Raw genomic sequence first — 12,275 nt, forward strand, 5'->3', positions numbered from 1 at the left:
TGAAAGTGAATGAAAAAGAAACTACAGATAATGAAGATTCTGAATATTTTCATTTCTGTTCTATTTCATTTCATATCATCTATCCCTCCAGAATAAGGGATTTCCTCTCTCTTTTTAGTTAGTGGTTGCTTTACCCCTAATGTTTCCATTTTGGACAGATTTTTAAAATATTATTTTTCTCTATGTACTTTTCTCCATGTAGAATTTCTGCATAAAATAAATGTTGCCACGTTCAAGTTGGCAAAATGAATTTTGTAGCGACAGTCTAATTCAGGAGCTGGTTTCCCCTAAAAGGATGATAATAGTATCATTAGCAGTTTTCTCCTCCCACTTACACCACTCTGGATCCAAGAGGAGCTCCATGGAAAACAATAGATGTGATTCATCATCACATTAGACCAACACAAATGGGAAGTGAGACCCCAGTGAAATAATCCAGGTGGATTTAAGCAGGTCCAGAATGTGGATAATTTCTGTGCTGAGGGGTAAAAGGGGAATTCATCTCACCTGTGCCTGTGAGAGGACAGCTGAGCTGTGGCCTCACAGTGCTCCTTTTGCTGAGTAAGGAGCTCAAAGACTCATTTCTACACCACGGACGTCCCACATGAGCTGGGATGAATCCTTTTATCCAGCACCACAGGATGTGTCCTCGTTGTACCTTTAGCAGCTGTTGGAGTTTGTCATCTACAGGGCAAGGCCATGTACAAAAATAACACAAAATGGGGTTAAAGTGACTGGTTTTAGTTTATTCTATCCATAAAGGACAAAAAGAAAGAGGAAATCGAGGCACTTGGGAGGGTGGCACTCAGACTTTTTGAATGAAGACACCAAGATCTGCACTTCAGATTTATTTAAGGTTTTATTTCAACGTTAACCAGATCATCCTGGCTAAGGTTTAAATTAAGACAGGACTAAATTACACAGTAACCATGGATTGAAAAGGAGACCTTGAATTTTCTGATCAAACTCTAGAAAGCAGCAAGCACTTGAAAGGAGAGCTGACTGATGGAACTCATTAGTTTTGTAAACTCTCAAGGGATAAAAGCTATTAATACCAAAAGTTAATTTATTATAACATTCCTGACATTGCCCATTTTTGCATGGGTTTTTCTTTTTTTTATCTTGAAAATCATTCTTGGTTCCAAAGTCTGGATTAATATTCATTGAAAATTATAAAAGGGATAAAAGTTTAGAAGACAAAAGTGATAAAAGTTCAGAAGACTAACATCAAAATGAAATTTCTTTTCCAACAAAATGTGCATGAACATTTTGCAAAATGTTTTCTTCCACTTCTTCTCTCCCTTTGAGATGGTCCTGGTGAAATTCATCTGTGCTATGATGCAATGACAGATTCCCAGTGACCTCTGGACAGACAGAGCTGCTGTAGCCATGGGGAGGATTTTAGGTTTTGCTTTCTCCCCACTGAAGTGGCTGAGAGTGAAATCCACTCCTTGTGGCAGCAGGAATGATTCTGCCATCAGCCTGGAATTATTTGGGTTTGGTCTGGTTCAGCCACAGAGTGGTGCCTGAGAGTGGAAAGGTCTGAATAGAAGCTGGTGGAGCAGATTAGTAGTTTTTTATCTCAAAGTGTCCACGTTTCTGATCTCTCCCATGTGCTAAAAACAAGGTCTGGAGGAAAATGTCTGAGATCTCGTCCAGGGGTTAACTTTCGGCAACAAAGAACTTTCCATAATAAGGGTACAGTTTCCTGGAGAAACAAACATTGCTGGGAGCTTCATAAAACTCTGTCATGAACTTCCTGCAAGAACTCAGGTCTCCACAGTTCTTACCCAGGCTGCTCCCAGCCACGGGGATATAGAAGAGCTTTTGAGCTGCTTAAAAATCAACCACTGCTGCCAGCACACCCCCTCTGCCAGGAACAGCACAAAGAAAACAAGTGTGGAAAGTTTTATTTCAATTAATGCCTCTTTCATCACTGATGGGATCATGGAATGCTTTGAGGCACCTCAGAGCTCATCCAGTTCCACCACCCTGCCATGGTCAGGGACGCCTTCCACTATCCCAGGTTGCTCCAAGCCCTGTCCAACCTGACCTTGAACTTCTCTGGGTAGATTATTAGAGTATAAAAAACATGCTGATGGATTGATTATATAGAGATATTTAATCATATATTCATGATCAGTAGAGAAAGGGGAAAAAAAAAATCTGTAAAAAGCTGCATTACTGGGATGTGAAGATCCTAAATCTTTTCCATCTCAGGCTTGGGCACTTGCTGAAAGCTCCTGACTGTTGTTATGAAATTAGACAAGTACGAAATGGCCATGAGTCAGTTAAACTCACTGATTTCTCCAAAATGCTACAAATAAAATACGAATCTGTGAAAAAGGCAGAAGAGAGGTTCTTAACTTCCCCTTGTCTGACTCTAAAATGCCACTGCCTGTGCATTTACTAATTCATGTCAAATCTTGAATAATTCCCTTTTAATTTTATGGCTGAGCACTAATGTGAGCTGCTAATTTTTCTTTACTTACAGCGCATTTGTGCTGGAAAAACACGGGCCCATAATGACTCTTGATCCAAGCTGTGTATGAATTAGCTAATAAAGCACAACAGAAGACTGGAGATAAATCACGTTGGGCATCATGTGAAACCCTGCTTTTTTTACTTCCTTGTTCATGAAGGAGGCAATTAAAATCACTGAAAACTGCAAGATCTCTTCTGCAACATGTGGAATAATGGTAAAAATTTAAAAAAATTAAATAATGGTAAAAATTTAAAGGGTATTAAAAAAAGGGATGAAAACCACTTCCAAATTCCCTGCCATGGGCAGGGTCACCTTCCACTATCCCAGGTTGCTCCAGGCCCCATCCAGCCTGGCCCTGGAGACTTCCACGGATCCAGGGGCAGCCACAGCTTCTCTGGGCACCCTGTGCCTCGTCACCCTCACAGGGAAGGATTTCTTCCCAATATCCAATCCACCCCTGCCCTCTGCCAGTTTGAAGCCATTCCCTCTCCTGTCACTCCCTGCCCTGGTCAGAAATCCCTCTCTGGGATTCTTGAAGCCCCTTTAGGTGCTGAAAGGCTGCAGTGAGGTCTCTCCAGAGATTCCTCTTCACCAGGCTGAACAATTCTCCCATCCTTTCCTCACAGGAGAGGTTTTCCATGTGTGCAAGCTCTGCTGGTGACCCTGGCTGTGCAGACAGAAGCCATCCCCACCCACACGTGGCTCACTGGGCTGAGGTATCCCAGGACTGCTGGGGATGGGAGCAGTGGCTGCTCCAGGGGTTGTGGCACATCCCAGTCCCAAGGCTGAGTCAGGAAAGCCTCAGAGATGTTTTTGATGGACTTTTCTTCCTTCAGCTCTCTGGCCAAGACCCACAGTTCTGCTGTGGAAAACTGTGCTGTGCCTTGGGAATGTTTTCCTTGGCACTTTCTGTGCATTGCGATGATTTTACAGCTTTTGCTGGCTCTATATTTATTTTTTTTTCTTTACCTCTCTCAGCTTAATCCTACCAGAAAACAGGGGATGTAGAAAACACACATGGGCGTACCTCATTTTGGTTGTCCTTCTCAGTGAGGTGAATCCTGATGGAAAGGCGCCCCTTGGAGAGGGGCAGGAATTGAGATGTTGGTACCGTCTCCTGCAGCAGCTTTGAGACTTCTCCTTAGCTTGGGACAGAGGTGGGCCAGGATTCCCGTGGAGTTGTCATAAAGCAAAAAGAAATTTGGGAACCCCCCACCTTTTGAAAGCCTGTTTTGAATCCCACACACCAAACGCTCCCTGTGTGGCAGCAGCTACACATTTGGCACGATCTCTGCAGGCTTCGAGGTGAGTCCTCCACGTGATTCTGGATGCAGATGTTAGTCTGGTCCTGGCAAACAGAATACCCTGATTCCAGCAGAGACACAGATGGGATACATGTGCCTACTCCAGGGGTACACATGCTGTGCCAATGAAACTGTCCAAGAACAGTAAAACAACCGAGCTGAGACAGTTTGATTGTTCAGCTTGTTGAGTCATTTATGAACCACTGACGAGTAACACCACCCAAAAAGACGCTGCTGTGTAAGTGACAGGGAGCAGCACGTGATCCTCACTTGCTGAGGGACCAGGAGGTCTGATGGGTTTGGATTTTAATCCACCCTGACCGCCCAGCATTTCAGCCTGGTGCTGCAGATGGGACTGCTGCAATCATTTCGCAAGGAGCCCGTCCCACGTGAACCACAAACGTCTCGTGGGTGGGAGCTCCTATCACTGCAGAACGTGTGGGAAGGGCTGATTTATGGAGGGAGGCACACGATGAGCTGTGGGGCTGCACAGCCTCGAGCCTTTCCTCCCAGTCCCTGGGAGCACAGCGAGCTGGAGAGGCTGCAGATTGGAGCTGTTTGGTTTTACATCCCTGCTTTTACGAGTTCAGCAGGAGGGGGAACTGCATGGTTCCTGAAGATTTATGGTGTTGGCAGCTTCGAGAAAATGTTTTTGTGCAACTTTTTTTTTTTTTTTCTTTTTTTTTTTTTTTTTTTCTGCTTTGCAAGCAACTTCCCAATGCTTGTCAGTGCTGAGCAAAGCGAGTATGTGCACATATTGAAAGCCTGTGCACACCAAGAAGGGGAAAACCACGAGGACGAGAGAGGCAGCTGCTCTTAACAAAGTGAAGGTGAGCCTGGAGCACAGCACAAATGCGGGGGAATTTTGCTGGGTGCAGATTTTTCTCAGTGAGTGCACAAAACGTACAACATGACTAATTTTATTAAAAGGAGAAAATGCCCATCAGCAAAGCTGAAACAAAACCTTCAAGAAAACTTAGTGGACGCCTGTGTTGAGCTACTTTGTGCAGACAATGCACCTTCATGTAGCTCAGGACCGGTGAAAACATCACTCTCCTACTCCAAACCCAGGACTGAGTATTTTCCTTCTAGAAACCCCAGGGCAGGGGTTGGAATGAGATGATCTCACAACCCACACCACTCTCGGATTCGATGGATCTGTGACATTTGCAGAAAATCTGTCAGAAATATGTCAAAGAAGTTCGTATACACTGAAAACACACAAGCACATGTGAGGGTATTTATAAAGTCAAATGAGTCTGGCATATTTTCAACAGAAATCCACGTGTACACCAGGTTTCAGATGTGGACTGAGTTGTGCAAAGCTGTCAGTTTCTTATGGGGTTTTATGCATTTTGGTGTTGCACACTGCAAGAGCCCACCCTGTGAGCTGCTCTGTGGACAGGCACTGAGGGAAAAGGTAATTCTAGGATTCTAGGATTTGTGTTGTGTTTTTTTTTTTTTTTCTTCTCTCCAAAAGCTTATACAATCCTTTTGTTAAAGAGAAGGATTCTTTATTTCTGAAGACTTGATGACCTTTCTGAAGTACCTGAGCACAGGTATCTGCTCAGGGCTCTGACCAACCTGAGCTGGCTGAAGATGTCCCTGCTCAGTGCAGGGGGTCGGACCAGATCACCTTTAAAGGTCCCCTCCAACCCAAATTATCCTGTGATTTACAGACCTGAGGCCAATCCCTGCCTGGCTGCTGGACAAGGAGGTTTGCAGGGAGACACAAAACCATGGCAAGCTCGGCTCTCCCCCACAAGCAGCTGGGCTGCCCCTGTGGCCTGCACTGCTTCGCTGCACACCCAGTCAGCTCTTGTGTCCTGCTGGGGAGCAGCAATCCCTGTTTCCCACCTCGAGGGATCCCTGCTGTGCCAGCATCCCTGGGCTGTCGCTCCTGCTGATCCATTGGCCTCTGGCTGAACCGCTGGGCTGAAAGTCAGCAACCAGCAAAGGTCAAAATGAGTCAAGCACCGAACCCTGGGCAAGCCGGCTGAGGGACACGCAGGATTTCTCCTCCTCTGTGGAAGTGCACAGAGTTGGCTGTGGCTGGCCAGGATTGGGCTGAGCCAGGTTAACCACTATTCCCTGCTCAGCCTGCATGGGGCAGCTCATCAGCACCGTGCCAGGAATGAACACAACCCTGCTGGGTGCTGCTCGCTCGCCAGCAGCGCTGCAATTTGTCATTTTCCCACCTCAGCAGACTGAATCACTGGTTTGGCACGTGCCAATCAGCAGAACGCAATTAACCGGTTCAGCCTCTGGCAGCAGCCCTTGCAGCCCTCGAGTGCAGAGGGGAGATGTGGCAGGAGGGTCATTTGACAGCCTCTGGACAGTGCTGAGCACACACAGCCCTCCTGGAGCCTGGCTGGCTCGTTAGTGTCTGAGAAACTCATTAAAGTTTGAGGAGTTCTACTTTAAAACTTTGGGCCCTCAGAGCACAAGGTCAGTACAGCTCTGCTCTGTGGTAATTACACCAACCAGAAGGATTTGCTTTCTCCTGCACTAATTAGCAAGTGAAGAAACCTAAGAAACCAAAGTAGAACCCAACTGGGTGATCCAGGTTTTCCTTTTAACCACATACTTTAACCATCAGTAAATTTACAGATATTATCTCTTTTCCAAAAGTTTCTCTTGAGATGCTTCTTCCAGCCCTGTGGAAGACATATATGAGAAAAGGAATAAAGTGAATTAATCTATGAAAATCTGAAGGATTTACATGAAACCTTCACACTCATGAACCTACAATATCCTTTCCATGTGAGGATACTCAATATTTGGAGGACTCTAATCCCAAAATTGCTTTTTTTCTCCCCATGGACAAAGAGGAGAGTCTGTTTGCAGGAGTAGGTACCAGTGAAACAGTCTGATCAGAGACCAGGGCCGTCAGAGCATGGCTCTGCCCCTTCACAGCTCCTCTCTGCCCAGCACACTGTCCTGAGTGACTCCATCTCAGCACTCAAAACGCATTTTCCACCCCAGACCCTTCTCCCACAACGTTCTCTCAGTGCACAGCACATCCCCAGGGGCGTGGTGCTCTGCTGGAAGCTGGAGCTGTGTATTCCATACCCCGTGTTCAGGCCCCAATCCCCTGGCTGTGCTGTCCAAGCACAGCGATGGCACCCAACCCCAACCCTAAACTCCTGCATCCCAGTAACTGCAGCACAGCTGTCTCCACTGCAAGCAGGAACTGGGGATTTATTGCAAAGGAGGATGGGGAAAAAAAGATTTAAATAGTGCCAGAGGGAAGCAATTAGCCCAGATCCAAAGTCAGCTTTCACTTGCTGCCCCACGCCAGTTGGCACACGCGTGATCTGCAGCACTCAGCACTGCACACACTTTCCTGGAAGAGCTTTGGAGAGTCCTTTTTCAAACACTTGAGTGCTCATAGTTGTTCATTTCCATAATGACTCACTGAACACGAGCAGCTTTGTTTTCCTCCTACACAACAAGCTGTAAATCCAGAGTAATTTGATCCATTTTCTTCAAACGCACACGTGTGCATAAACACGCAGAGACACACACATGCACAGGTGCTGTCAGCCCTACAGATCCATCACCATTTTCCTGGCACAGCCGAGCTGAGACTGCTCCTGCTGATCCAAAAGCTACATCTGAATCATCCCAGACTTGTGCCATAAATGATTATTTTGTTGAAAGGGACACACGGCTTTAAAAGGCATCACAAAGTAAAGAGGAGAGTTTCCCCTGAAGAGATGTGACTTTATTCATCTTTGCCTTCCTGCCAGGAGACAGCAAAGGAAGAAGCTTCTTTTGAAGAGAGGAGACATAAGCATGTTTCCAAAACCCCTGAAGTGCACATGAAAAAAGAGGCAGCAGCCAAACCTTGATGGTGTTCATTCTTCACTTGTCTTAGAGGCATGACTGACAATATCAGTACTTGTACTGTGGGATAATCCAGGTTGTAAAGCATCTCAGGAGGCCTCCAGTCCAAACCCCCTACTCACTGCAGGCTCACAATGCTGCTCAGGGCTTCTTCCATTTGGGTCTTGAAAAAACACTGAAGATTTTCCCACCCTCACTGGGAAACCTCTCCCACTGCTGAACTGTCTTTGTGAGGAAAAAAATTTCTCCTTGTATCTTACCCGGCCTTTTGTTACAGTTTGCCTGTTGTCCTCCTGCCTCAAACCACTGTGAAGTGTTGGGTCTGTCAGCAACCTTGAGGTACTTGCAGGCTGTTGTTAGCTCCATCCAAAATTTTTTTTTTTTTTTTTTTTTTTTGTTCTGAAATGGATCCTCTTGTATCTCTGCACATGGAGAGTGCTCCAGACCCGAGCATCCTCGTGTCCCTGTGGCTGAACTTGCTTTAGTTTATTAGTATCTTCTGTACTGGGGTCACCAAACTGGGCACAGCATCTGGCTGTGGTTGAAGGAGTGCAGAGTAGAAGGGAATAATCACTTCCCTCAAAACATTCCAGACCTTTGCTGCCAGGTCACATGCCTGGTTTGGGTTGATTTCAGCATCCGTGAGCTCCCTGGGTTCTACTGTTGCTCTGTGAGCTCCCTGGGTGCTACTGTGCACACTGTTGCTCCTCAGCCAAGTCCTGACCTTCTGGAGACGGCACACATGGCCAAGGAATTCCCCTTTGCTGCCCAGGACACGTGGGGAGTATCTCAGTAGCTCTGCTCACAGGTATCCTGGATAATCACCAAACCATTTATTCACTGGTAAAAGGCAGGATGAACATCACTCACTGCAAACTCAGAAATGTTTGTTTTCTTGACATGAGGGTATGTGGCTCACCTCCACCATTTTCATCAAGGGCTATCCAGGGGAAATGGAAGTTCTTGCTTATCTGTTTTGCTCCCAGGTGTTTTTCTCCTGGGCTGATTTCTAAAGAGCTAAACTCAGATGAGTCCATTTCTGAGCAGCTCCACGCCTTGGGATGGCATCAGCAGCTACTTGGGCTGGTGTTCCCAGGAAAGGTGAGCGTTTGGTCATGCCAGCATTTGAATGTGCCAAACTGTTGGTGACAGATGTTAGCTCTCCACCTGTGGGACCAGCCAGTGCAGCAGAGACAGGAGCAGCACCATTGCTGTCAGGAAAGTGAACTGTGAACTTCTTCCAAAGTTGTGGGTGAGGGCTTGCAGAGTTGAAAAGGTTATTTTTATTTTCCTCAAGCTGCACAAGTTCCTTGGGTAGGTACCAAGTGCAGTGGGAGATCAGCCACCTTACTAAGACACAGACCAAGTTTAACTGTCTTCACCTATTTATTGGTCTTAAATGTTCAGTGAATATTACTGTGAGTGGAACCAGGGGCATTGCATAAATAGCCCAAAACACTGGCACAAAGTGTGTGCCCTGGCACTGATATATTCCAGTGGCTCTCTGAGGTGAACTCTGAGCTCTAAAGGATCCCAGAGTTAACCATTAGTTCACTGCTTCAGCTGCCACACTTCTTCTCATCTCAGACCTGCTCCCTGTCTGGATGTCTGCTACACTCCTGGCAGCACCGAGAACCTGCAGTTCCTGACAAAATCTGCGGCACTGCAAATCCCTTTTTCATCCCAGCATGGCCCAGAGCCAAAGCAAACACAGAGATACTCACTGCACATATTTCTAACCCGTAGATGTATCCCTCCCTTCAAACACAATGGGCTGCACATTGCCACTGTGATAAATAAAAGCACTGACCTGCTCTCTCTCATCAGGCACTCAAATCTCCTTCCTCCCTCTGTTATCTCTTTGAGGAACCTGAACCTAAATGAGTTAGGAGAAGGAAAAGTTACAAAATGTTTATTTAAATTTGCTGTTCATTGCCAGCAAGCTCAAAGTTAAATATGACTGAGCCATTAGAACAGTCAACCAAGAGATTTTCCAGCCCCTGAAAACTAGAGCAACATAAATCTGGAGGTTTAAACCGAGCTTGTGCTGAGAAGTCCTATAAAACATCTGAAGAAAGATCAGCACAAGCTTGATAAAAGTGGAAAGAGCGAATTACTCCAGCTCTGTTGAGATGCAGGTGATGGAGAATATATAACACAGTATTTTTCTTCCTGCTGTGGCAGAGCCCAGTGGAGATAGCGCAGAGGAAAACGGATCCAGTGTAGGACCGTGAGCTGAGAAGGGAGGCAATTCTTCTTGCATTTAAATGCCCCTTTTCAGGATTTTATTTACGAGGTTGTTCTTCCTCTTGGCTCATTATCAAACACGACTTCCTTCCCTGATCTTAGCTATGAAACCAATCTCAGGACAGGTGTCCTCTTCCTTTCCAGAATAAAGAAAACAATGCCTGGTTTTATTGAAACCAACCCAGAGTAGTGTTTATTATTGAAAATATACAGTATTTTTGAACATCACATAAAAAGCCTGGTAGATACAACTGCTCTAGTTCAAAATGCTCAAGAGATACCTTTGTGCAGCACGTAGCATTATCCTCAGAAAGAAAACATCCTCTTCTCATCATTATCTTTACAGTGCTTCCCTTTTGTGTTTTTTAAACCCAGAAAAATTGTCTATCCCCACCCCGATCCTCTCAGCTGAAAAAGAACCAAAAATGCTTTCCAAAGGCTTTCCACTTACGCTGTGCTGGAAGCGTGGGGCTAAGAGGAATGAGAGTATTTTGTAGAGGTACTTAGAGCTACTCCTGTCCTTTGAAAATCTGCATAAGAGCAGGGCATGGTGCTTGCCAGGCAAAGTGCCCTGTGTGGAGCAGTCCAGCGATGCCCTGACAATTTCCCATTCAGTCCAAGAGAGAAATGGGGAAGGCAGATAAATTCAGGCTCTTCACTCCACCTTTCAGACGCTCTTTTTCTTGCTGCCACAAGTTCTCAAACGACAGTTTTGCAGAGAAGAAACTTTTTACAAAGAAAACAAGAAAGGGGTGGGCTATTATACACCAAACTGTTGAAACCGTTGGGAACCAATGTACAGGGTGAGATGGGCAGTGTGTTAAAAACAGTCTTTGCTCACCGCGATACGAAAGGGGGAATAAAAACAAAACAAATGAAAGGAAGGAGGAAAAAAAATTGATTATTCCTGCCAGTGTGCTGTTTTACACTTTGCATCGTGAACTTCCACAGGACGCAGTCAGAGTTGAACCTGTTCCTTCTTTGAATCTGTTTTACCACCACCAACTCCAGGAGGCTTTTTCCCGGTTGCCTCAAAGCAGCATCACGGACGTGGGAGTTGAGAGCCCGCCGAAACAGGACGGGCCCCTCACCGAGAAGAGATCAGTGAGGACAAAGGAGGAGAGTTTGCAGAGAGGGGCTTTGGGGCGGGAGGGAAGGCAGGAGGGTGAGGACAGGAGGACTCCGAAGGCCACGGGGTGGTGGTGGGCGGTGTCCGTGCTTGGCGGTCACACGGCCGCCGTCTGTTTGATGCTGTGGAAGCTGATCCGCGTGGGCGACGTGGGGATGGACATGGCTCGTGCCACACGCACCCGCAGAGAGTGGTGGTCCTGCCAGCGGTGCCACCTCTTCCTGGCGGCAGAACGCACCTGGGGAAAGACACGGGAGACAACGTGAAGGGAGAATTTCAGCTGTCCTCTGTAAAGGGACGCTCTGAGACAATATTGTCAAGGCACCGAAACACACAGGTGATGCCTTAAGCCTCTAAAGTGTGGTGGGGGATGATGCCTTAAGTTTTAACTTTTGTGTTTTCTAGATTCTGTACTGCACTGGTGTGTAACTCTGAACTTCATATAAAGCGTTAGTGAGTTCTCCTCACAGTTTAGTTAGACAAAAAAATCCTTTTCCAGCCCAAGAACCAAGGACATCGTTGCAGTTTTCAGGCCCAAAAATTATAAACAACAGTGAACTGAGGAGAGCAATCTGGGAGGATGGGACTTCATAACCTGAACAATCAACCCCAATATGTAAATGGACCAAAACTTATAAAACTGTGAAAACTCGTGACTGGGTGTCCATCTTGAGTGTAGCCTCAGCCAGGCTCTTGTACTGCCCAAGGTGCATCCTTCGAAGGCCTTTTAATAAATACTGACTTAATTCCTTTAACACTGTCTAGCCTCTGCTCCAGGTAGCCTCTCCAGGCACCACAGGGACTGATTCAGGTGCCTGAATGGGAGCGTCTAATTCACTGATATCCCCTTGAGTACCTGACTCAGGGGAAAAACCATGGCTTTTACTCACCTCACGTCTCAGATCTGGTATCTTAAACACGCCAGAGCATTTCAAACAGGCCTGACCATTCTCAACTGAATCAAGCCCTCAGGATGGGTGGACCTGATGGATGGTGCATCATGTCCAAGACGTGATGGAATTCTTGGAGAGCCCCATCCCCTGCTGCCCTTGTATGTGAAGAAGCACAGGGGATCTAACCAAGCGACACAGGCACGCCCGACCCAGCCCCTGTGAGCACCTCGTGCAGGCAGTGGAAGTTGCTCCACATCAGCAGAATGTCATCCTTGAGCAGGTGCTCACCAATAGGCCAGACGCACTTTGAATTTAAGTGTATTTTTAATTTTTTTTTGCAAGGAGCATAGAGAGAGCACAGGAACTCT

At 46.3% G+C, this 12,275-nt stretch overlaps 1 protein-coding gene across 3 annotated transcripts in view; it reads right to left on the reverse strand.

Annotated features, from left to right (window-relative positions):
• Nucleotides 1-10,050: 10,050 nt before the first annotated feature.
• Nucleotides 10,051-12,275, reverse strand: part of CRHR2 (corticotropin releasing hormone receptor 2) — a 138,205-nt gene continuing 135,980 nt past the window's right edge. For all 3 annotated transcript variants that reach the window (XM_040062418.1, XM_040062425.2, XM_040062435.1), the window contains one exon: nt 10,051-11,252. In XM_040062418.1, coding sequence (XP_039918352.1) covers nt 11,112-11,252 — 141 coding nt within the window. In that variant the 3' untranslated portion in view covers nt 10,051-11,111. The remainder of the gene's footprint in view (nt 11,253-12,275) is intronic.

This window comes from Hirundo rustica, chromosome 1, assembly GCF_015227805.2.
Source record: "Hirundo rustica isolate bHirRus1 chromosome 1, bHirRus1.pri.v3, whole genome shotgun sequence".
NCBI lineage: Eukaryota > Metazoa > Chordata > Aves > Passeriformes > Hirundinidae > Hirundo > Hirundo rustica.